This window comes from Amphichorda felina, assembly GCF_050947745.1.
Source record: "Amphichorda felina strain 45539 chromosome Unknown scaffold_2, whole genome shotgun sequence".
Taxonomy (NCBI): domain Eukaryota; kingdom Fungi; phylum Ascomycota; class Sordariomycetes; order Hypocreales; family Bionectriaceae; genus Amphichorda; species Amphichorda felina.
In genome coordinates, this window is record NW_028145048.1 from 1697399 (window position 1) to 1721872 (window position 24474).

The 24474-nt window shown below is 55.3% G+C and overlaps 11 protein-coding genes across 11 annotated transcripts; 6 read left to right on the forward strand and 5 right to left on the reverse strand.

The window, feature by feature from the left end:
• Positions 1–168: 168 nt before the first annotated feature.
• Positions 169–1169, forward strand: ACO1O0_002081 (uncharacterized protein; the record flags this gene model as incomplete). Its single annotated transcript, XM_083191558.1, has 2 exons — positions 169–201; positions 300–1169. The coding sequence occupies 2 exons, from the start codon at positions 169–171 to the stop codon at positions 1167–1169; spliced, it is 903 nt and encodes a 300-aa protein (XP_083052772.1).
• Positions 1170–3160: 1991 nt separating this feature from the next.
• On the reverse strand, positions 3161–4338 carry ACO1O0_002082 (eukaryotic translation initiation factor 3 subunit F; the record flags this gene model as incomplete). Its single annotated transcript, XM_083191559.1, has 2 exons — positions 3161–4123; positions 4231–4338. 2 exons carry the CDS (start codon positions 4336–4338, stop codon positions 3161–3163), a joined length of 1071 nt encoding a protein of 356 aa, XP_083052773.1.
• A 233-nt stretch (positions 4339–4571) lies between these two features.
• UTP25 (rRNA-binding ribosome biosynthesis protein UTP25) lies at positions 4572–7058 on the forward strand (the record flags this gene model as incomplete). The annotated part of the gene is made up of 4 exons (XM_083191560.1): positions 4572–4621; positions 4775–4914; positions 4978–5707; positions 5756–7058. The coding sequence occupies 4 exons, from the start codon at positions 4572–4574 to the stop codon at positions 7056–7058; spliced, it is 2223 nt and encodes a 740-aa protein (XP_083052774.1).
• Positions 7059–7318: 260 nt separating this feature from the next.
• Positions 7319–8212, reverse strand: mrpl8 (mitochondrial 54S ribosomal protein bL17m; the record flags this gene model as incomplete). The annotated part of the gene is made up of 2 exons (XM_083191561.1): positions 7319–7951; positions 7997–8212. 2 exons carry the CDS (start codon positions 8210–8212, stop codon positions 7319–7321), a joined length of 849 nt encoding a protein of 282 aa, XP_083052775.1.
• Positions 8213–8593: 381 nt separating this feature from the next.
• On the forward strand, positions 8594–9492 carry ACO1O0_002085 (MICOS complex subunit Mic12 family protein; the record flags this gene model as incomplete). The annotated part of the gene is made up of 2 exons (XM_083191562.1): positions 8594–8614; positions 8677–9492. The coding sequence occupies 2 exons, from the start codon at positions 8594–8596 to the stop codon at positions 9490–9492; spliced, it is 837 nt and encodes a 278-aa protein (XP_083052776.1).
• A 960-nt stretch (positions 9493–10452) lies between these two features.
• Positions 10453–11674, forward strand: HEM2 (porphobilinogen synthase HEM2; the record flags this gene model as incomplete). Its single annotated transcript, XM_083191563.1, has 2 exons — positions 10453–10698; positions 10766–11674. The coding sequence occupies 2 exons, from the start codon at positions 10453–10455 to the stop codon at positions 11672–11674; spliced, it is 1155 nt and encodes a 384-aa protein (XP_083052777.1).
• Positions 11675–14335: 2661 nt separating this feature from the next.
• ACO1O0_002087 (acyltransferase family-domain-containing protein) lies at positions 14336–15948 on the forward strand (the record flags this gene model as incomplete). Its single annotated transcript, XM_083191564.1, has 2 exons — positions 14336–15134; positions 15611–15948. The coding sequence occupies 2 exons, from the start codon at positions 14336–14338 to the stop codon at positions 15946–15948; spliced, it is 1137 nt and encodes a 378-aa protein (XP_083052778.1).
• Positions 15949–16364: 416 nt separating this feature from the next.
• Positions 16365–18307, reverse strand: ACO1O0_002088 (amidohydrolase 3; the record flags this gene model as incomplete). The annotated part of the gene is made up of 2 exons (XM_083191565.1): positions 16365–18232; positions 18283–18307. The coding sequence occupies 2 exons, from the start codon at positions 18305–18307 to the stop codon at positions 16365–16367; spliced, it is 1893 nt and encodes a 630-aa protein (XP_083052779.1).
• Positions 18308–19223: 916 nt separating this feature from the next.
• On the forward strand, positions 19224–20139 carry ACO1O0_002089 (protein-tyrosine phosphatase-like protein; the record flags this gene model as incomplete). Its single annotated transcript, XM_083191566.1, has 2 exons — positions 19224–19731; positions 19811–20139. 2 exons carry the CDS (start codon positions 19224–19226, stop codon positions 20137–20139), a joined length of 837 nt encoding a protein of 278 aa, XP_083052780.1.
• Positions 20140–20326: 187 nt separating this feature from the next.
• ACO1O0_002090 (uncharacterized protein) lies at positions 20327–20751 on the reverse strand (the record flags this gene model as incomplete). The annotated part of the gene is made up of 2 exons (XM_083191567.1): positions 20327–20413; positions 20473–20751. The coding sequence occupies 2 exons, from the start codon at positions 20749–20751 to the stop codon at positions 20327–20329; spliced, it is 366 nt and encodes a 121-aa protein (XP_083052781.1).
• A 2501-nt stretch (positions 20752–23252) lies between these two features.
• ACO1O0_002091 (uncharacterized protein) lies at positions 23253–24089 on the reverse strand (the record flags this gene model as incomplete). The annotated part of the gene is made up of 2 exons (XM_083191568.1): positions 23253–24058; positions 24086–24089. The coding sequence occupies 2 exons, from the start codon at positions 24087–24089 to the stop codon at positions 23253–23255; spliced, it is 810 nt and encodes a 269-aa protein (XP_083052782.1).
• Between the last annotated feature and the right edge of the window lie 385 nt (positions 24090–24474).

Below are 24474 nucleotides of genomic sequence, written 5' to 3' on the forward strand. Positions count from 1 at the left end.
CCGCCTATGCCTACTCTTGTACTGGCGATAGGTAACGTCCTGGCCTGCCGCATCTAGAGGAGTCTGTTCCCGCCTTGACCCATTTCATTTTTTTCTCGTACATTGAGCATTGCTCTGTGAGCTTGGATATTGCACCTTGTCGCTGCCTCGTTTCAGTCAGCTGTGCAAATGTCTCCAGCCTCGAAGCCGTCCTTTGCCAAGGTATGTGTACCCCCTAGGGTAAACTAAACCCCCTTCTTTGCCAACTCCCTGTGCTCCCTCATTTTCCGAGGCTGACCGCTGTCTTTTCCCGAGTATAGGTGGCTGCCTCAGTCTCCGCTGAGGCTGAAAACAATACCCCTTCAACTCGCCCTGCGAACACATTGAAAGACGACCACGGCAACATGAATATAGTTAATGGCGGCTCCAATGATACCCCCGAGAACATGTTACCTTCACATAACGGCAATGTGATAACTGATCCCACCCCAAGCCCCGCGGGCTTGGCTGAGGTTGCTGGAAGAATAGGCAACCTGAATCTCCAAGCTCCCCCTCAAGATGCACTAGCCACTGCCGACGATACCCCTGTACAGATCCAAAGACCGCATCCCGTCAGCAGGGAGAGCGCTGCGTCCGATGAATCCCAAAGAGGTGATTCGTGCTCAGAACTAGGAACGAAGCCGCCGAGCCTAGACGGCAAGAGCATCACGTCTGGAACGACGTTCGCCCTTGATGAAAAGGAGTCTTTACGACCGGATGACAGTGCTAGTGTTAAAGCCGCTGGCGAGGATGATGATGCTTTCTCAATCCGTGGGTCTCTCATAGCTGGGTCTCGGATGGGTTCAGACCTAGCCGCTCGCGCCAGAGGCATTCAGTTGGGCGATATGCCTGACCGCCGGCTGATGCAAGTCACACCGGGGAGCTCGGGTCATGGGATTCTTACTCCCCAGAGCACCTCATCCGAGCAGCAATCACGCACTGGTGCGGAAATTCCGCCACTTGCGGCAGGAGAGGTATCGGCAGATGCCCTCAACCTAATATATCAGCATGCGCCAGATGAGAAGCTCATTGAGGCGATGTCGACGCCCAAGGATAGGATATATCTCCTGCTTCTGGAAAAAGAGGTCATCAACTTCGTACAAAATTCGGGGTACGAATCGTCGTTTACCTTTGTATTGGGCCATTACTAATCGAATATAGGGAACCATACATGGACCTGCCTCCTTCTAATTCATTCTGCAGAATGTTGGCACACAAGCTGGCCGACTATTACCACATGACGCACTCGTTCGAGCCGAACATTGGAGTTGTGCGCATTTTCAGGACTCCTTTTTGCAGGGTTCCAACGTCGCTGTCACAGTGGGATCCGGCACCGAACCCCTCGAACAATAGCACTCCGCCTCCGGCTATTTTACCCAAAAAAATTATGCGACGTGGTCAGGGTGGTGATGGCGGCGCCGCCAGTGCGAACCCTTCCAAGCCGACTTCAGAGGTAGGAAGTGATGGAAAGGAGAGCAAGGACAAGACCCAGGGCAACCAGAAGTACGTGCCTTTGCTATCACACCTTCTGCTGGAATTTACTAACCTCGGTTAGGCTCACTCGAGAAGAGCGTGAAGAGATGTACAAGGCAGCCCGAGAGCGTATCTTTGGTAACTCAGAAGACAGCACCACCGGTTCGTCGACTGCAACCCTAAAGCAGACCTGTGATATCAACTAACTCCCCTGCAGATGTAGACAAAGAAAATGATGCATCTAGAGCAAGCTCAGTGTCCGGAAACAACAAGTCTAGCGCCAGCAAGGGACGCAGGAGCGCCAGACATCGGCGGGACGACTCAGATGGCTTTGATTCCCGAAACCACTATGCTCCATTCTGGGGCCCTCAGCAACAGACTTGGGTGCCGCAGTATGGGCAACCTTCAGGCAGCCAAGTTGCCGCACAGCCTCCACCTGCCTATAGTGCTCAGATGGGCCCTATATATGCCCAGCAGAATGTTGGATATCCCAGCGTACCAGGGATGAGCCCCAACTCAGGCTACCCGGTGTATCAATCGCCCCAGGTATGTAATGGGCAGAACTGTCTTCTGACTAGAATGGACGTTAATGCTGAGCTTTCTAGTATCCTCAGCAAGTACCTCAGCCAAGGTATCCGGCAAGCGGTAGCCCGATGGTGTCCTATGGTTCCCCTGTCTCCGCAGCTCCCCAGCATCAGCAAAACTGGCAACCAGGGTTCAGTAGCCCGCCTGTGTACCAAGGGAGAGGTGCCCCACCGCCGAACCACCCTATGCAACCAGGCATTCCCTACGCGTTCGGCCAGCTGCCTGCCAATGCAAACCCGCATGATCCAAAGACCCAGCACCCTATCCCAGGGAGCTACAACAGGAACCACAACTTCAACCCCAAGACGCAGTCTTTTGTGCCAGGTGGCAGTGCGATGCTACCGGCACCCGGCCCGCAGGGACCCTTCACCGCTCCCACCTCTCACCATAGCAGCCCTCAGATTGGTTCAACTCACCCAGTCTACCCAGGCTTCCAGCAAGGTGTCCCGCAGCCGTATGGTGGCCATGGTATGGCCCGGCAGGCTTCTAACAACTCGGTTCCTGGATACCATCCTCCGCAGCATATGCCAACTTACGCCCACCACCCTCATCCGCCTCCGACGCAGAACCCTCACCAGGCACCACTCGTGAATCCCAACCAACAGGCACATATACCTAATCGGCCAAACATGCCTCCTCAGGGCCCAGCTCCTGTCTTTAGTCATTTACCTACCTATGGCAACCCGGCAACTCTGCCACAGAAACCAGCTACCGGGATTTAGAAACCACCCACATGTGTTGCGGTTTAAGAGTAGCTTGCGGACGCATACAGCAATTCTAGCATTTCTTGGCGTTATCGGTGGACAAGGGGGATCAGGATGTAAATAGTTTTATAGGCAAGTCCAGGTGCTTGCTAGAGAGAGAAACAAAACTCTCAAATAACATAGCCACTGATTAGTATGGGATGCTATTTGATTTCATTTGCCCTTACTTTTTCTTTCTAAAGTCCCAACGGCCAATATGGTGGCCTCCCACAACGCCTAAATAAGCTGTATAGGAACATGATGCCCATGCGTTCTCCCTTCCACACATGCCTTCCCCCTCCACTCTACCAGCACCACCGCCCCCTTGCTCTAAACCATTCTTATTCCGCGGGTTCCCGAGGCTCTCGCGGCTCCCGCTGTTGGCCGCCTCCCCTGCCGCCACCGCGGCCTCCACGCTTCCCTCCACGCTGACCACCCTTCTCACCCTCGTTCTTGTTCTCGCCCTCCTTGTCGTTGCTGACCAGGTTGGCGGTGGCTAACCGCTGAGACAGGTCGATCTGAGTGCGGATGGTGTTGGCCAGGTAGCTGACCATGAGGACGTCCTGGATGTGGTTGTTGAAGTCGTGCTCGATCTGGGTAGCGTCGACCTTGGGTGCCAATGACAGGGCGCTCATGAGGTATTGGCCGAGGGCGTTGTTGGGCTCCTCGTCCTCGTCGAGGACGCCGTTGACCCACTCGCTGACGCGGTCGAGGAGACCAATGGTCTGCTCGATGGAGCGGCCGAGGTTCTCAATGTCGGAGACGAGCGGGGTGGTCCTGGACTCGACGTCCTTGGCGCTGGAGATGGCCTCGAGGGCGCTGCGGTCGGCGTCGCCGTAGAGGATCTTGTGCGGCACCTGGACGAAGAGGCAGCTCTCGGCGGCGCGCTCCGAGTTGACGGCGACGGGGGCGCTGATGTAGCAGCGGGACTCGATGCCCTGGCCGGGGTCGGTGGAGACGGTGAGGTGGACGGCCGGGTGGGGGAAGGTGCCCGTGTCGGGGCTGGCAAAGAAGTTCTGGATGAGGGCGCTGAAGCTGTTGAGCTCGAGCGAGGTGGTGTACCAGCCGAGGAGCGACTCGCGGGGGTTGGCCTTGAGGGTCAGGGCGAGCATGTTCTTCTGGTACTCGACATCGACCTCGACCTGGTCCTCCTCCTCGGTGTGGGGGATGGCGAAGCACGAGCGGACCTCGACCTCGGTGCCGTCTTCGGAACGGGTGCCGACGAGGGCGCCGATGACACGGCTGGGCTGGGTCGCATCGCGGACGTCTCGTCGTACGGCGTGGTCGAGGATGGAGAGGACAGCCTGGGCGGGCAGAGTGTCAGCGCATGCGACGGGCTCTCGTCACGGGAGGTGCCACATTGGGATGGTCGTGAAGTCTGTGACGGCCGGACAGGAGGGGCAGTTCATACCTGAGGCTGGATGTTGACGGCGAGCGGGGCAAGGCTAGTCTGGAGGCCTGCCTGCGAAGGCGCCAAGGGGCGCGAGAGATGGATGAATCTCTCTGTAGTGGTGGCCATGTTGGGTGGGTTTCGTCCTCGTGAGGTCGGTGAGGATGGGGTTGGGGATGCAGAGCAAGCAGAGGGCAGGAGGATATATCGAGAGGGAGGGGTGGAGGCGGGCCCAAAACTTCGAGTTCCCAGCGCTCACTGCCACACAGAGAAATTTCGCCTGATTGTGTGTGGATGGACTGGATTTGCAGCGCAGTGGGCTGGCGCTGCACATGGGGTTGTGCGCGCTAAGATAAGATAAGATGTGGCGTTCCGGCAACTGGACCCCACTAGGTGTGGCTGGGACAGGTAGGTACAGTGCGACAAGGGTCCATCTCCGTTGACAACTTTTTTTCTTGTTGGACCAGCGATGCAAACCTAAGGCCCATTATAATACCAGCTTTTCTTTATTCCGGTCTGTCAACTTTCTTTATCCTACGGAAGGAAATTTCTGTATCTGTCCAAGAAAATGGGACCTCGAGGGAGAGGAGGGAATTCCCGGGCCCGGGGTTCTCGAGGACGCGGAGGAAGAGGAAGAGGTAGGGCCACCAGCCGATGGGGACCGAATAGACGGTTTGATAACGCCCGGCTCGAGGAACAGGAAGAGTATGTCAAGGCCACACTCCCTTGATTACCAACATGATTTGTCTTACTAACAAAGCTTCAGAGAGGAGAGCTCAGGGTCAGAAGATGACGCCAGTGTAGCTGAGGATGAGTCCGAGTCCGACCAGGAGGACGCTTCGGAGGATGAGGAGGAGAAGGCGGCAACTGTGCGCCCCTATATGGCTCTCATTCAAGGATTCAAAGATGAGAGCGCTCCTAGGTCCAAGAGGCGTAAGCTGAACCACAACAACTCCTCGGAAACCCCGGCAGGTCCTACCTCTAACGATGAGTCTGGCAATGAGTCCGGCGATGAGCCAGAGGACGAGGAAAGGGATGTCGACCAGGTTGATGAGGCAGAGGATCCCGCTATTGGCCTAGAAGAGACACCAGAGGATGGTGATTCCTCGGACGAGGAAGAAGGCTCTACAGATCCATTTGATGTCCACTTTGCTCATGCCGACGAGCAACTCAGCTCCAAGAGGGTGCAGTCAGCTAAGAAAGGAGAGTGGACAACAAAACGCGCAATGGTGAAACCGTGGAGGGCAACGTTTATGCAGCCCGGTACCGATGAGACCATCGAACCTCCCCCAGCGGCCGATAGCTTGGATAGCTTCAACCTGAAGCAGAAGTTGAAGGAAACCGCCGCCAAGAAGATGTCTAAGCTCAGCGAGATTGAGAAGAGTCTTGGTCCCCTCGTATTTGGGTACCAGGATATACTGTACTGCGATCGTACGGTCAAAGACTCGCAATCTCTGCGTCAGCTGGTTTGTCTGCACGCATTAAACCATGTTTTCAAGTAAGTTGTACCATGTCCCCAAGCGGTTACGATACTAACCCTGTCAAGGACGCGAGATCGGGTTATCAAGAACAACCACAAATTGGCCAAGGAAGCCGACAATGCGGACTTGGATCTACGCGATCAAGGATTCGCCCGGCCCAAAGTCCTGTTTCTTCTTCCCACGCGGAACTCCTGTGCCCGTATGGTCGACGTGATACGGGATCTCTGTGATCCAGACCAGCAGGAGAACCGCAAGCGGTTTGATGACTCGTACATCAACAAAGACAACAGATTTGGCCAGGACCGACCCAAGGACTTCAGGGATCTGTTTGAGGGCAACGACGACGACATGTTCCGAATTGGCATCAAGTTCACCCGAAAGACGATGAAGTTCTTTTCCCAGTTCTACAACTCGGATATTCTGATTGCCAGTCCACTGGGTCTCCGCATGGCCATTGGCTCCGAGGAGGACAAGAAGAAGCTCGACTATGACTTCCTCAGCTCTATTGAGATGGTTGTAATGGACCAGACAGACGCGATGCTAATGCAGAACTGGGAGCATATCGAGTATATCTTTGAGCACATGAACCTCCAGCCCAAGGATGCCCACGATTGCGACTTTAGCCGTGTTCGGAGCTGGTACCTGGAGGACTGGGCCAAATACTTCCGGCAGACTGTCGTTCTATCTGCATTCAACACTCCTGAGCTGTCCGAGCTGTTCCGGCTTCACTGCCAGAACTGGTCTGGAAAGGTCCGGCTCCAGCTCGAATGTCCCGGAGTTCTGCAGCAGCTAGGTGTGAAGGCCAAACAGACCTTTTCCCGATTCAGCTCGCACTCGCCAGACAACGACCCTGATGCGAGGTTCAACTACTTCACCAGCGCCATTGTTCCCTCACTCATTAAGCGGGCCAAGGACGCTGCCGGGACCCTCATCTTCATACCGTCGTATCTGGATTTTGTCCGTGTGCGCAATTACTTTGCCAACGCACAAGAAGTCCTGAGCCTCAGCTTCGGCGCTATATCCGAGTACGCCGACGTCCCTGAAGCCTCTCGCGCCCGGTCCCACTTCCTCAACGGGAGGCATCGCGTGCTTCTGTACACGGAGCGAGCGCACCATTTCCGCCGATACCAGCTTCGCGGCGTGCGGAGGGTCATATTCTACGGCCTCCCAGACAACCCCATATTCTACAAGGAGATTGCCGGGGGGTATCTGGGCAAGAGTGTGGAGGATATGAGGTTGGAGCCTGGGCAAGGAAACGTCAGGGTTATGTTTTCCAAGTATGATGTGATGAAACTGGAGAGGATCGTCGGCTCGAAGCGTGTGGGGAAGATGATTCAGGATCGGGGAGACACGTTTGATTTTGTCTAGAAGATACTCCTCAAGCGACGCCATTGTATACCAGTGTTCTCAATAATTGACGCTTCAAAACATCTTGGTCAACCGCTGCATCTATGATAGCGCTCTCTCTTCACCAGGTTGCCACAGACTGATGCCAGCCTGAGCAATCAGATCAACTTGGTGATATGTTTGTTATTGCGTACATGTTTTGTACAGAGTAGGCACTTCTATAGCTGCCGCCATGACTAGTAGTAATACACTTCCATCTGCTTAGATCCCTTCTTCGACATTTATTTCTCAGCATCTTTGCCGCTTTGCTTCTGCGATTCCGGCACAATATCCTCCCCAAGGTTTGCCGTCCTCTGCTGCTCCATCCCCGCCAGCTCGCTCGCCTCGGCCTCGTGATTCGAGGGGCCCTCGTCCTTGGAAGCCGCGGCTTGCCGCTCCACAGCAGGCTCTGTCTTCTTCGGCAGTGTGGTCTTGGGCATCTTGAAGCCCGACAGCTTCGGCTCCCAGTGCTGACGCCCACTCGTCTTCGCGTTCGGGTCCGGCTCCTCCGTGCTCATGAGCATGAACCGCTGCACCATGTCCTCGAACGGCTGCTCGCCGTGATAGCGCGTCACCTTCTTGACGTTGATTTCGGTGACGGGCGTCATCACACGGCCCAGCAGGCGGTCCCTCGCCACCGTCTTGGCCGTCATCATGAACTTGGTGTCCTTGGGTCCGTCAACGAATTCGAGGATCGACGTCTCGGCCTGGTCGTTCTTGTCCCGCGGCTCGGTGCGCGTCACGCGTGTGTAGCCTCCCTCACGTTCAAGGTAGCGCTGTCGCAGCTCACCAAAGACTTTGGGCATGTACTGCTGGGGTTCCTGAAGGACGAGAAAGCTGTCAGTCTCCCTGATCCTCCCAGACTCGATTCGACTCTACAAGACCAAAGACCCAGTACGGTGGTAAAGAAATTTGCTCACATATAGAATTCCCTGGACTGATCTCCTGCTCGTCTCATTGTCCTTCTTGGCCAGCGTGATGAGCTTCTCGGCCATGCGCTGGGCCTCCTTGGCTTTGGCGTGCGTCGTCATGATGTGCTCGTGGTGCACCAGCTGGGTGACCAGGCCGCGCAGCAGGGCCTGGCGCGCGGCCGAGTTACGGCTGAGGTGCCTGTACTTGACGGTGCCGCCTGCCATGGTCTGGTGGGCGTCGCGTCGGGCGGGCGAAGGGTGGTTTTCTTGGTGAGGGCGACTTGGGGTGGTTTGCGACACGGGGTTTGATGACCGACCGTGGACCGTGGTGGGAAATTTTTGGCCTAGCGCGGCTGGTTCCGGCACGTTTTCCCTGCCGATGGACCTCGAGCTTCTGGGAGGCTCCCCGACTACGTCAATCCACAAGCTAATTATTGGCACGACGCCCAAAACCTTCCAACACACTGCGACTGGGAGGTCAATTGGGGTCAATCTCATCATGCTCAATCGCATCTAGGAGAAATTCCTCTCGACCACCGGAAACATTGACACACCCATCGCTCCAAGTCGTCTACAATTACCTCATCCTCGATTACCCGAGCGACCATGGGCTTCGCCACCGGCTTTGTATGGCGCATACACACAACTTGTCTTGGGGGATCAATGGCAGTTACTAACGCTTACTGTAGACGGGCGGAGTCGCCGTCACTCTCTCGGTAGCCTACCTCAGCGTCCTCGCCCACCAGCGCAACCGCGAGCAGCAAGGCGCTGCCCTCCGCGCTCAGGCCCTCACCCTGCAGAGCCTCATCGACCCCGTACCCGCACCGCTGCCGCCGACGCGCTCCGAGGTTGCCGCCGCCCAGCGCGCCACGTCCATCGAGGTCGCCAAGGACCGATGGAACCACGAGGTCGAGAACGCCGTCCGGTGGGCGCAGAGCACCGACTGGGAGGAGGTCAGGGAGGAGCTCGAGCAGGGCGCGTCGAGACTGTGGGCCAGAGCCTTCGGAGAGACGCCTGCAGAAGAGGTAGAAAGGGCCAAGGCCGGGCTCAGCGCGCGCGCCGAGGCGGCCAAGGGCAGGGTTGAGGACGCCAGCGGCGGGGTTGCCGATGCGGCGCGGGCTGCGTACAACAAGGCCAAGTCAAGAACCCTGAGTGTCGAGGAGGCAGCAGAGAACAAGATTCTGGAGGCCAGGCTGTGGGCCAACAAGGAGATTTCCAAGGCCGAGGCCGAGGCCGGGGGGTCGCTGGCTGCGGCGTGGGAGACCGGCAAGGACAAGGCCCGCGATCTGGCCGGGAAGGCAAAGGGCGCTGTGGGCGCGGCGGAGGACAAGGTCGGGACTAAGGTGGAGGGCAAGGGCACGCCGGAGGCGAGCCCCGTAGCGAAGGCGCTCAGCCAGCGGTATGAGAAGCCCGAGGCCAAGGTGAATAAGACGGTGGCGGAGGTGCTGAAGGAGAGATATACCCCCATCGACAGGAGGGACAACACGGTGCTGAGGGGACTATAGACATTGTGTGAGGGCACGCCTCGATGGCTTTCCTTTGTGGTGACGGGCTAAGTTGTGTGTACATTTACGACATAGACGGGAAAACTATCTCTGGCTCTGGTTTCGAGGCCGACTATTGCAATACTTAGTGAAGCAAGCTGCCTACGGGTACGAGTAATACCGCTGGGGCGATACTGCCAATAGAAGGGATGGAAAGATTACAGCAGCTGAATAGGTAACGGAGGGTGCATGTGTGACTCGCGGGTATTGGAAGCGGCCGGGGAAACAAGTAGAGTCGCCTCCGCGGAGGAGATCCACGCCTCAGGTTGGCAATCGGGAACGGAGCAAAGTCAAGATGGGTGAACACGCCGATTGGGGGGTTCTCAAAGCACCCGCCACCCAATTCGGAGCCAGACTCAGCCAGTTGACCAGTGAAGTGAAGCAGTGGCACAAGTGGCCCAGCGGTCCAGTGCGGGCAGTGCGGGAAGTAGGGCGGGCGCCTGGAGAAGTGGCGTGAGGATTGGAAAATCGGGGGCTCCCATTGGTCCATTGCGCGCATCCCGAACGCTCTCCGAGGCCTGTTAGCGAAGCCGAGGCCGAGAAAAACGATGGAAGGTTCGCTGCCGTTTCGTCTCAAACCCCGAGTCATCATGTGCATTTAATATTACCTCTTCCTCCTTTTCAGCCCTTCAGACGAGTTTTCCTTCCCAATCCCCCATTCCACCCATCATCGCTGTTGGCGAGGAGCATTTGGTCGCCTTGAGAAACCGTTCACGTCTCATCCACATTCCAACCACAGAACATTTCTGCTGGTATTCCAGGTTACTAGCACTTGGGACCCCGCCACCCAACCACTGACCGCCCACCGCCAACTCTCACCGCCAACTCCCAGTCGACTTCGAGACCACGAGACGGAACGACCACCCCCAGCGCCTATCGCCGTCGCGGGAACCCAGAGTTCCTCTTTCCAAAAGTGTCACCATGTCCTTCTCCAGCCTCGTCCAGGACCTGAGCCTGCGGGATGGCAATGGCCCCGCGCCTCGCCGCCCAGGCGCCCCCTCCGTGTCGACCGTCGACGACCGCGCCTCGCATGTTTCGCGCGCCATGTCCTACGCCAGCACTTCCGCGACGAGCGTCAGCATCTCTGGCGATATCTCTAGCCAGCTTCATGGCGGTTACTTCCACCCCCTGGCTCGGTCATGGCAAGCCGAGCGCCAATTGACCAAGGTACGCGCCTAACAAAATCCCATTCTGGGAGCCCTAGATTGGCTACCGCATACTGACTCCGGGGCAGTCCATGCTCATCTACCCTCTCTTCATCACCGACAACCCAGACGACATGGTCCTCGTTCCGTCGCTACCCGGACAGTACCAGGTTGGTCTTAACAAGCTGGTGCCCTTCCTCGAGCCTCTCATCCGAAAGGGACTGCGGTCCGTCATGCTCTTCGGCGTCCCCATGAGGCCCGGCACCAAGGATGCGCTCGGCAGCGCTGCCGACGACCCCGAGGGTCCCGTCATCCAGGGCATCCGCCTCCTCCAACGCCGCTTTCCCCAGCTCTTCATTTGCGCCGACGTATGCCTCTGCGAATACACGTCCCACGGCCACTGCGGCATCCTGCGTGATGACGGAAGCCTGAACAACCAGCTCTCGGTAGACCGCATCTCCGACGTTGCCGTTGCCTACGCCAAGGCCGGAGCACAGTGTGTTGCGCCGTCGGATATGAACGACGGCCGCATCCGCGCCATTAAGCTGAAGCTGATCGAGGAGGGAATCTCCCACAAGACCGTGCTCATGTCTTACTCGGCCAAGTTCTCCGGATGCCTGTACGGACCCTTCCGAGATGCCGCTGGCTCGGTACCCTCGTTTGGCGACCGCAAGTGCTACCAGCTGCCCCCGGGCGGACGGGGTCTCGCCCGCCGGGCTATCACGCGTGATATTGGCGAGGGCGCGGACATCATCATGGTCAAGCCGGCCAGCCAGTACCTCGACATTATCAGCGACGCGAAGGAGCTCGGCAGGGACATGCCGGTGGCTGCGTACCAGGTGAGCGGGGAGTTCGCCATGATCCATGCGGGAGCCAAGGCTGGCGTCTTCGACCTCAGGGCCATGGCCTTCGAGACGATGGAGGGCATCCTGCGCGCCGGCGCTACCATCGTCGTTAGCTACTTCACTCCCGAGTTCCTCGACTGGCTGGAGCATTGATGGGTCAGATGTGTGTCATGATTTTTTTTTAAAAAAAAACAAATGGAACGAATGGGTGCATCAGGAGTCCGGGACGGCGTTTGGTTGCTTAATTGAAAAAAAAATTACGGCGATGTCTTCTGATTATATAGCGGCATTCTTGCGAAGACAAATGAATACAATATGTCTTGTTTGAGAAATATGACTTGATGATTTCTTCGTGAAGAATTATCTAGGCTTTGCGTCTCTCACATCTATCTAAGCATCCCGGTTTACACAAGTTAAGACGTCGTACGGAGCAGTATTCCCGTTCTTTACTGTTCAACAGGTACCTGTATAGATATCTGTTGACGCTTCAGTCGCGTAGCGACACATCTAGTTTTATATTACATTTATTTTAGTGTCCTGCTTTTTTAGGAGGATTTATTAGCGAAGTCTAAAGCTAGTATAAAAATTGCAAGAGTCTAGATTCTATGTAGAGTCGTCAGCTCTACGGATCAATATTGTACCTTACGGATAGCCAACCTTACGTACCTACGTATTGCACCATGACAGGGCCCTTGAAGTGCTCCGCAGCGACGACCCGAAGGCAATTAAAATGGGACCGAGTTCAAGCTTTGGCCAAGACGGCAAGACCTGTCATGAAGCTGCTCTTGCCGGGGGGGCTGCCGCCGCATCGACTCCTCAATCCTGATAGGCCTTATTATCCTGGTTTGCCAGGAATTTGGTCGCCCAATAATAGATGGACGACGTCAGACGGTCAGGGAGGGACAGTACTAATGCCTCGGGGGACCGAGGGTTTAGTCTTTCTCCCTGTGATCCCCGATCGAGTCCAGCGACCTGCCCACCGGGGAACAGTGGCCATGCTGCCTGCCCAAGAGAGTATCGTCAACAGAGATTTACCAAGATTAACTGCTTACTACTCTGTACTACTACGCGGCGCAATGAGACATTCTCTCTGGTGGTGTAATGGGAAAGGGGTTTGCTTATGGGACGTATTCGCTAGGTCGGAGAGACCGGCGTCTGGGCAAGAGTTAGAGAGTTTTAGTTGACACACCTAAACCGCTTCGCCTCTCCCCTCTGACAAATGAAATCAGTCACCCTGTGTTTTTTCTTTCCTTTTTGTAAAATCAATGGCTAGCATGCATGGGTCCCTATAGCGCCTGGCAGTACGAATAATCATAGGTTAGGGTCAATTTTTTGAGACTTTTGTTGATCGTGATCATGCTGGTGGTAGTAGTGCGAGTATCAGAGTGGTGACACTGGCGGGCGAACTTCCCCATCGGATTTGTGTGGGAACAGGGACTTTAGGAAGCTGGGATCCGGGGACAGTCAGGCAGACATACCATAGGTATTTCACCGTCCGAAAACGAAATGCTTGTCTTGATAGTGTGTTGATGAGCGGGTCGTAGCTCGATGGCGACCCGACGAGAGGAGTGCGAGGAGCCCCGAATTCTCGATTGTCTGATTGTCTGATTCCCTGATTCCCTAATTCCTTGTGTTCCATTTCCAGCCCCAAAAAATCTTATGACGCCCGTGTTGATTGTCGAAACTCGAAAGGAATGATCCCCACTGTGTCTATGCGTTCGGTCGGTCGGTGCTGTGCCGGCAACCGGGAGTCCACCCGGAACAATGCTGTCATTACCTTGATTTGACACCAACGTCCAATGCCAAGCATTTAGATATATATTGGCACCGGCCCCATCGTCTCTGCTTTGCGCGTCTGTCAGTTTCCGAACAACTTCGTATGTGGTATCAACTCCTCATGCCCAGACGATGGATGGCCTCTGAAACCCGTCTCCGGCTGGACGGCTACGACGCTGCGTCGCACGATGTCAGGGGCCTTTGCCGAGTGGTGGGTCCAAATTGCCGATCCGTCTCCTACATGCATCCCTTTGAACTTCGAGTCTCGAGGAAAAGAGATTAATTGTGGCGTACGATATCCGTACGCAGCGAGCCTACGTGAATAGATAATTCTGGTACCTTGGTCTCTGCTTGACGGCTACTAGGGATCTCGCCGGCCATGAGGCACAGCACTGGGTTTATCGGCCTATGAAGGCGAGGTCTCTCAGTCAAGTGACGACAAGGAGCGTCGCACCTTCTAGTGGAATGTGGTACACTTACAACACTTACGAGACAAGGCAGGTACAACGCAGGTAGCGGCTAGCCATCGCGGAAGGCGGTTGGGCCCGTTGGGGCTCCAGGTGCTAAGCTGGAAATGCAAACAGGTTGCAACGTACCTTGCTGTGTACTATTACCTACCGCACCAAACAGCTGATAACTGGAGCCGCTGGAGACTCTGGAATCTAGGCCAGCGATGATCAGCGAAGCAGATCTCATATTACGAGGCTGTCTAGACGAGAACGGGGAGGCAGCCGTGAGTCGGCTCCAGTGTACCCTCCTCCAGCTCCTGCTCCTCCTCCAGGTTGACGCCTTGACTTCGATCTTCTCGATTTCTCACTCCTTAGCATCTACTCGAGTCTGTCTCTCGTTTATCTGGTCCCCCCTGTTCCAGTTCTCGTCACTCACTAAATTCTCTCTCTTGCAATACGAGACTGTTTCGTTTTTCCCTATTCGCTCCTTGCTTCCTGAGTCTGGTACTCACTTGCTCGTGCTGGCCCCTCTCTCCACGAGGAGTCCCCATCTCCCTTGACTCCTGCTGTGACCTTTCATTGCTGGACAATGGCAGGGCACTCCGACCGGAGGCAATCCCTCTCCGATGAGGAGAAGATGGGCCTGTTGGAAGAAACGGCAGCTTCTGATGTTGATAGTGACGCTGGCACCTTCAGTATCCCAAGGCGCTTCCGAGTTCGCCAATGGGTACCCATTTTCACCACTCCTTTCATCTATCTCCGAAATATTTACTGGAAAGCCCTGGCTGTTCGCTTCATCATCTTTCTCGTCCCCAGCTTTCTCCAAGGCCGCCATGCACGGGAGCAGATTCGCCCGGCCAAGCTCTACCCGACCGCCTACCTCGACGGCATGCGAGGCCTTGCGGCCCTATTCGTCTTCTTCTGCCACTACTCCTACCAGGCCTTCAAGATTGGCCAGAGCTGGGGCGCCGGGGATGAGAACTATTACATTCTCAAGCTCCCATTTCTGCGCCTATTCTACCAGGGACCGGCGGCCGTCTGCGTCTTCTTCGTCATCTCAGGATACGCTCTTTGCTACCGGCCCCTGAAACTAGCCCGGAGCCACAACCTGGGAGACTTCTCTTCTACAATGGGCTCCCTGGTATTCCGCCGTTGGTTCCGCCTGTTCATTCCGCCCATGATTTCCACCTTCATGATCCTTTGCCTTGCTCGAATGGGCGCCTACGAACTAACACGAGAATTCGCCACCGATCCCGCATACCACAGAAACGTCATGGAGCAGCATATGGAGAGATGGGACGATGGTTATGCGCAGTTCTGGGACTGGCTTTGGAACATGTTTGGTTTCATCCACGTGTGGGACTGGGAACCCCACGCCGCAAGGATCGGTACGTTCATATGAGCTCTTTACCGATCCAAACCGTTGGCTAACTGTATCCAGTTTATGACGTTCACCTTTGGACTATCCCTATTGAATACCGATGCTCCCTATATCTATTTCTTGTACTTGTCGCCACTGTACGACTGCAGACCAGATTCCGAATCCTCACGGTCCTCATTGTCGCATGGTTTACGTTGCGCAGCTCCCGGTGGGATTTCACCTTGTTCCTCGGGGGCAATCTACTTGCAGAGTTGGATCATATCCGAGGGGCTCACATACCCCCCTCTGCTTTGCCAGTCGAAGAGAAACAAACAAGAAAGTCGTTCCAGCTACTCAAGTCTTTGTTTTGGAATCTGCTTTGCATTCTGGGGCTCTACCTCCTATGCTTTCCTGACGCCCGTGGCGAGGTAACTCCTGGTTTTGTCTGGCTCACAGAGCAGATTCCGTCGTGGTGGGGGGAGGAATTATACAGGTACTGGCAAGGTATCGGTGCCATCATCTTCATCTTTGCGGTTGCGCGATGCCCCCCTTGGCAGTGGTTCTTCAACACCGGCGTCGTTCAGTACTTTGGCAAGCTTTCCTACGCAATCTACCTCATGCACGGTGTTGTGATTCACACGCTCGGCTACCACTGGGAGAAGTGGGCTTATAGCATCACGGGCGTCGAGGGCGACGACAACTACGCGGCCGGCTTTTTCCTCGGGGCCCTTTTTGTCGTTCCGACCGTCATTTGGTGCTCAGATATTTTCTGGCGCGCCGTGGATATCCCAACAGTCAAATTCGCGAAATGGTTTGAAGGGAAGCTGGCGCACAAGCCATGATAAAGCCTATGGCCCCAAGGGCGCCAGGGAACGTGAATATTAGCGGTTACTTAAGGGGCTTTTTGGAGGAGTTTGGAGCTTTTTTTTTCTTCCTGGGATGACAAATTTCCAATTTCTTTCTCTCCGCGTTTGTTGCTCACAAGCTCGCTGATGGGACAGGCGTACTAGGAACTTTGGGTACTTCACTACATAGAAGCAGCGTCGTTGAGCCCCCTAATAGACAGGACCTTAACGCCACATAGCTACTGAGCAGCCAGTACTATAATGCGGATCAACTCAACGATAGTTTAAACCAGAGTAAATAAAGTCTTAGATTATGTCTAGTCTATCGTCGCTAGTAGTGGAGGTCTCCGGGTAGACCAAGAACACAAGTCTACCCCGGCCACAATTTTCCTCGCTCCTTACCTTGTCCTCTATCAATTCGGCCGTGAGTACACCCTCCGGCCGCCGATCCATGTTTCCCTAACTTTCAAGTTCCGCAGATCCTCGACGTCAACCTCTTCAATGGGAATATCGAGGACAACCCAATCTGCAAAGGCACCCTCGCGAATCACGCCGGCCCTGCCCTCGAGGAAACTCGCGTAGGCGGGGCCGCCGGTGAAACCCCACAGCGCATCATCGAGACTCAGAGTCTCGTCGGTCAGGAAGCCCTCGTCGGCGTCACCGCCGGGACCGAGCCCCGTGTGGGGGCTCTTGCGGGTGACGGCGGCGTAGATGCCCTGGAAGGGATCTGGGGGCTCGACAGGGAAGTCGGAGCCCAGGACGGGGTTGGCAGGAAGGATGGAGCGCATGCGGTAGGCGGAGGAGCGGAGGCGGTCGGTACCGAGGCGCGACTCGGCGTACTTGAAGTCGGAGGTGGCGTGGGTGGGCTGGATGGAGGGGATGATGCCGAGGCGCAAGAGGCGGGCCTGGTCGTCGGGATGGATAATCTGGGCGTGCTCGATGCGGAAGCGGTGGGCGGCCTGGCATCGGCGAAGACGCTCTTCCTCATCTTCAGCGTTTTCATTGTTGTTGCCGGGGCACTGCTGCTGGAGGGCTGTCTCGAGGGCGTCAATGGCGTACCGGTTGGCGAGGTCGCCAATGGCGTGGATGTTGACCTGGTAACCGTCAGCAGCCCAGGAGGTGGCGACGCGAGTGAGCTCGGAGGCGTTGATGAGGAGTGATCCCGAGGTCCAGGGGTGGTCCGTGTAGGGGTCGATCATGGCGCTGCCCCAGCTCCCGAGGGCGCCGTCGGCGAATAGCTTGACGCTGCGAACGGCAAACTTGGCGTTGATGTCGGTGACAGCAGGTCGGGAGATAGCAGCGGCTTCTGGGCAGAAATCATTACGCTTGTCGCACTCGAGCATGCTGTAGACGCGGAGGGTCCAGTCATCGGAGGCAGAGAGCTGGTCGTAGAGGCGAAGGTTGCCCGGGGTGGCGCCAGCGTCATGCATACCAACAAGGCCGACCTCATTGAGGCGGGCCATGGCGGAGAGGACCTGGCGGGCCTTGACATCCGGGGTGGGCTTGGGCCAGATAGCTGTGATGAGGTCCATGGCGTTATCGCAGAAGACGCCCATGCCTGGATCGCGGACAATCTCGCCGCCGGGGACATCGTCCGGCAGATCGGACAGGAGGTCAAGAACGGGCTGGGACACCCAGGAGCAGTGGACGTCGATGCGGTCGAGCATCATGTAGACGCCCTTGAGCTGGGGGTCCTGTTCGATGTCGGCAGCGGTGGGCATGCGTCCGAAAGCCGTCTGGTCCCAGCCGACACCTCGCACCCACTGGTCCTTGGTGCCAGCATCCGGGTTTGCGTTGAGGTAGGCCTTGATCCTGTTGCGGACGTCCTCGATGGACTGGGAGCCAAAGAGGTCGACTGAGTGGAGGAACTCTCCGTATTGCAGCAGGTGGCCATGGCCATCCCACAGCCCCGGGATCACATAGCCCGAGTTCTCCTCGGCAGAGTCTGGGATCTCATCCTCAGATAGGACTCGGCTGAAGAGGCCGTCGACAACGGAGAAACATTGCGCTGAGGGTTTGTCTTCATCGTGGGTCCTGACCCCCTTGTAGCAGTGTGTGACAGCTGGTGAAGAGGAGGATGGCGAGCTAAGGAAGCTCGAAAGAGGCTGTTGTTGGAGGCGCAGGGCAACGGCAAGAGCAACTAGGGCAGTCAGGAGGACGAAGCCCCATCGCAGCAGTGAGGACGCTGCCATGTCCAGGGCACCGCAGTGAAATTTTGATGACGCAGAGACGAGATCAGGGAGAGACAATTCGTAAATATTGTGAATGTTTGCCTGGGTTGCTTGACCCAAGGGTATTTGGCTTATCCGACTGTGGGCCGATAACGCTCACCGACTTCCACGGACTTGAAGGCCATGGCTACATGTAGCCCAGGTGCGCTCCCTATCTAAGTAGTCAACTCAATTAAGATTCTCCGAGGTCAGGAGATTTTGGTCCTAGAGTATAAGAAACAATTCCTAGATGGGTATATTCCTGTCGTAAGTTTGGTAATCAATCCAACTGCCCGTGTCAAAGCATTTGATTGTTATCACCCCAGCACAGATTCACACCCGGTCACCACCGACATCGGACTCATTGAGGTTGGCTTCCTTTGGCAGCATTGTCGATGGTTATGACTCTTAGACACAGTCTCAATGAGCCAGTGTATCTGTTTGGAACCCAAACTCATGTTTATAGGTCAATGGCACGATTAGCGGTGCCGCGGGCCAAGTAAAACCGCCGTCCCAAAGCCGAAGGTAAATTGCCTAATTGGGAAACGGCACGTACCTCTTGTGCCACGCTGATTTAGGCGTATGAGCGTACAGCAATGAAGCCTCATATCTGCCTCTGGCATATATCACTCTAGCTGTATAGTATTATATAGTCGGCAGCGGACCCAAGAGACTATCCGACCGAAGGCCGAGTCCTTGTCCGGTCCCCCGACTTCTTACACACCAGCGGACAGATTGAATCCCGACTTGACGGTATAGACGCCGCCCACTGCCGTGCCATACAACTTTCATGTCTAGCCCGACTACAAAAGCCTCTAGAATAACGGCCACCGTGCCGACATCTATACAAGTCCTACTACAGTAACAATTGCAGCCAGTGCCTGGCTACCTACCCTTGCACCAAAGGTTCCGAGTACCCCTCACCCCTCCTCCTCCCTCCTGAATTGCCCCGCGCCATCTCGCTCTCACTTGCCCTCACCTACCTTCACCTACCACTCACCTACCACTCACCCACCACTCACCACTTCACTCGCTTCATCGTCAGCACTTCTACACAGCACAATGGCTTCCCCCACTCGTGACGAGATCCTGGCTCTGGCTACTACTGACACCCGCCTCGCCCTCCCTCTCGAGTCCCTCCTGCCCGTCCTCTCCACCTCCCCGTTCATCCCCACCCGGTCTCTCATCAACATCCGCGACGCCGGCGCCGTACCGGGTAGCGCCCTTCCCACTGCTCGAGTTTACCGCTGCGGCACCCTCGACATTGCTGCAAAGGACCCAGACGCCGTTGCCTGGCTGTCTGCCAACGTCACCAAGGTCTTTGACCTGCGCAGGGGACCCGAGCGCGCCAGGGCCCCCGACCCTGTTATTCCCGGGATCGAAAATGTCTGGTTCGATACCGAGGGCGAGTACCCAGCCCCTGAACTGCCCAAGTTCGCCGTCGATGACGGCAAGCCAGCTTGGGCCACCCAGATGCTCAGCGTCGCCTTGATGTACAAGCCCACCATCCGCGCCATCCTTGAGCACGTCAGGGACAGCCCCAAGGATCCCTTTCTCTTCCATTGCACCGGTTCGTAACGACGCTTATCCCTCTTCCTCCTCCCAAGATAATACCTGCGATGATGGGCTCACCTAGATCCTCTCTCCAGCCGGCAGAGACCGCACTGGCGTCGTCGCCGGTCTCCTCCAGGCCCTCGCCGGCACGGCCCACGATGACATTGTCTACGACTACTTACTATCGCGCATTGGCACTGAGCCCGCTCGTGACAAACTTCTCGCGTTTGCCATGGCCAGCGTCGGTATTGACGACGTCGAGACACCCGGCTTCCTCAACCTCGTCAGCCTACGCGCCGAGTTCTGGCAGGCCTTTTTGGACGCCCTCAAGAAGCGTTTTGGCGGCTGGGACGGCTATGTGACCGAGGGCCTAGGGCTGTCTGAGGAAGATCTTGTCAAGATCAAGGCAAATCTGAGGGAATAAATAGTAGCATTGCCCTAGTGATAGGCTGGATTGATGAAAGGATGATACCACCGATTCAGACAGCATAGAAACGCCAAGATATACCACATTGTTAGACGGTATATACTTTTGGATAGCAGACATTATGTGAATGAGGTGTGCAAGTATTACTGCGCTGTACTCTGTAGTCATGATCGAGAGATATGTCTCACGACTTCGCATTCCCATCGGCCACAGACTGCAGATTTGCCGCAATCGAACCTCCCTTCACCGGCTTGCCCCCCATAGCCCGGGCCTGTCAAACTTGTGAGTAATTGGTATTTTTGTCTTTTTGATTTCTCCGCGTCTCCAAACTCTGTGTAGATGCTCACCTCTGCCCTCTGCCACGTGAGCGGCATCTTCCTTGGTGATCTCGCCAGCGGGCTTGCGCGCCACGTCGCCCGCCATCTCGACGTAGTTCTGCTGCCTGTCGCGTATGCTCTGTGCCGTGGCTGCGGAGCCACTCTTTATTGGGCCCATGCCTGTCAAGTCTGATTCTTCGGACGCAATGTGCGACACCTCGGCCCTGGTGATGGGGTGGCCGTTGGCGGCCCGGTCCTTGAGCGCGTTCTTGTCTGGGAGCTGGCCCTCCATGGTGTGGTGTTGGCTGTCTATCCGAGGGCCGTGTGAATTTGAATTTGATACAGTTTTCTCCAAAAAGGATATCAAGAGAAGGGATGTCTTGCACGGATTCCGAAAGGCAGACGAGGATCAAGTTCATGTACTCGCTGTGTATATATGCCTGGATGATCACGATCGATGACTTCATATCCATGGCAGCACTGCTTGGGAACGATCATAGCCTACACAGAGCCGGAGGCTACCTGGAAGAGCTACACAAGATGCTATGCAAAGGGCATTGACGGTATGATCCAAGCGTCGCCAGATGAAGCCCGAGGACGAGATACATGTCGACTGCCCAATGTGTAACTCCCTGTGCGGTTCCTGTAGACTTCTGTAGACAGCCCAAATTTGTTTAGAAACCCAGGATGAACCAACCGTCTGGTATACCAGAGGATAGTGGAAGTAGGTACTGAAAGCCCCCGGAAATCAACTTTCCGTGCAACATTTCTATAGACCTGGAGCTGTAGGGATGGTGGGTCCAATGTCCAGAGCCGGAACTTATATTGACCACCGAAGTCCCCCGGCCAGGTGGTCAACGTGTCAATCCCAGGATGGATGCGTCTAAATACGAGCCATAGTACGCATAGCACCTAGGGGATACTAAAGAGGTAGACCCGAGGTTGTGGTGTAGGTCAAGGTGGCCGAGACGGGTCAAGTTGTGGGCAGCACACTTTTAGCTAGTCTCTGAAATATCGAACGCTGTTTGATGTTATACGTAGTAATTGACCCATCAGACTATCCCGACGGCGTTCTCTTTCAAAGAACCACATGCGTCTCTCGTAGTTCACCTTGCCAGTTCGGTGGAAGATTCAATCACGGCGTTCCGAGTCTATGCCCTAGCGAGTCGAGGTATTCGGGAAAGCTCAATCATGGCCATTAAACAGGTGCGTAATTTGCGTGGCGACCGATAACCGCAAAGGAAATGTTCAGACATGGCGATGCTGTGAGTAACCCAAGCTCGAGGGTCATTTGTTGAGGCAGTTCCGTTCAAAGATGTGCCCCACTTTCACTTGACATCATCACCAACTGGCCGGTCTCCGCATCATCCTTTTTCCGACATGGACCCCCAACACCATCCGCCACCCAATCAACTCCGTCGTCACCGATGACGTCCACCCCCAATTTCAGGGTCCCCTCATTCTTCCAAGTTTCCAACCCTCTCTCAGGCCTGGGGTTACGTCGTCCGTCCTACATGCACCACCGAACGTCCAACTTTTAGGGCATCGAGGCATCAGAGTTGGGAGCATTCTGACAGGGCCGCATCATGGATTGCGATCACGATCGGCAGCCATGGCATCACCCGGCCTATCTTGCAGGGCCCTTGGACCCTTGAACCCTTGGGTGAACCAGGAAACCAGGTGGCTATGGCATCATATCTCAGGCTGAAAATACACAACGCTATACTCGTAGTATTATTCCAAGCTTTTAGGCCTTTGACATGAGTTCTTATTATCACTATAAAGCCCGTCCAATCTTCCGTATTCCTAGAGTATCTCTCGAACCTTCTCATCAAACTCAAAGCCTTTAAGCAAACCAGTCCAAGCTTCCCAAGTACTACAACCAAAAACCACATACATCAAACCCCTTGCCCATCATGCCATTTGCCTACCGCCATCGCCATCACCCTCGTGCCGTTGTCGCCAGACCGGCACCCGCCACCACCACCCGCCGTCGCGGCCTCTTCAGCCGTCGTCGTGCTGTCCCCGTCAAGCGTGCCCCTGTTGGCCGTGCCGAGGTCCACCACCATCACCATCACCACCATCACCACCAGCGCCGGCCGACCATGAAGGACAAGGTCAGCGGTGCTCTTCTGAAGCTCAAGGGCAGCCTTACCCATCGACCAGGTGTCAAGGTAAAGCAATGCACACCGCGATATTCATACCCCCGTATCAGAGCTAACTCTTTGGTAGGCTGCTGGCACTCGCCGCATGCATGGCACTGATGGTCGCGGAGCTCGCCGCCGTCGTTTCTTTTAATTGGCGCATTTTTCACATAAGAGATACCCCATAATGTTCTAAAGGGACATGAGGCGAATGAGGATGATATCCATGACGGTCTAAACATGTTTTCGGAACCAGATGCTCTAGCCTGACCCATCACACTTGGGGGGTTACCAGTAATCTGTTATGTATCATTGATAATTCTTTAGCTCTTATAACAGCGTTTTGTTTTGTTTGTAACAACGCAATTGTTTACTCTCCCTTATCTGTTTACAACGAAACTGCCCAATCTTGCGTGGACTCCATTGTGTTTGTATTTTAAATGAGACTCTCTGAGTAGCATCGTAAGGATACATTGGCACCAGTGACGTCGGTCGGGGCATATGGACACAATAGTGGCAGTGGCAGACCACACTTCGCTAATGAATCTCAAGTGCGGTTGTCCCGAATCTACTGCTCTAAAGTACAATTGCAGCACTGAAAGTTGAAGTTGTAGATTTGTCTCGAGTAGCTTCTTGTAGGTCTCGCCGGCTATAGCAACTCGTCAATTTCATCGGCTTCAGCGTCATCTGGTCGAAATCGTGGCGCTAGACGCCATCCTTTACGCTGGTTCATCGTAGTCTTGACCGGTCGAGTAACGGGTGAGCCTGGTCTCGATGAAAGAGGGCTCTGCGATCGGTGAGTCTTGGAAATGACACCTTCAAGACTCCTGGGGGGGTCTTTGAGAGCAGTTAATCGGTTTCTATCCCGTAGAGACAGGAACCTCCGTGGCGGGAAACCATCAGTAAGCTCATCAAGGGCACCTGTGTCTGCGCCTGACATCTTGAGCTTCTTGTATCTTTGTAGCGCCACTTCGAGGTTTTCTAGATATTGTCTGTTCGGAGACGGGTGTTTCTTTACCGTTCCATGGCCTCGCTGCTCGCCTCGGAGCGTATGGCGATCGCCGGGGATACCAGGAGAGACGATGTTCTTATTCCTGGCTAGCATATAAGGAGGGGTAGACGATCCATCCGGTTTCGAACTCAAGATCCTATACTTGAGGTCATCCTCGAAATTCTCTTCAATTAAAAAAGGGTTGGTTGAAGGAGGGCTATCAATGTCCATTTCATCGATTGTTGTGGGCGTGAGGCATGGGCCAGCATCACTAGGTTGGTCTTTGGTCGATTTTCCGCCCTTGAGTGATTTGCTATTGTCGGCCACTTTCTTGCGGATCCTTCGACTCCCGAATATCCTCTGAATCTTATTTCGACTGAGGTTGTCCCTCTCGTTGAGTCGGATGTCGGGGGTCTGAATCGGCTTCGCTAGAGACGAGGAAACACCCCTTTGCCGGATGGGATCTGGTCAGATTAGTTGAAGTCTGTAACCCATTATATGGAGTATTTACTACTTGAGGCCTTAGACTCCGGGGGCAAAGCTCTTGAATGAAACTTATCCCAAGCGCCCGCCATCTTAGCCACAAATCGGGATCTCTTCAGGCCCGAGGAAGGTTCCCCTAGAACAGGAGGCGGCTTCAGAGCCTCGCTTGCCGTTATCATGGCGTTTACCTTGTTGCTGATCTCATCCTCTCCTGTCCAGGACACCATATTTTTAGGTACAAAGGGGGTTTTAGGGACATGTTTGCCATCGTCATATTGTTGTCGAGTGACAGCTAGGGGTGCCGAGGTCGAAGTCGGAAGCAAAGTGGGCGGGTGCATCTTGAAAGGATCGGATGTTACATCCAAGGATGGAAAAGAAGGCGGATTTACCATTGTGA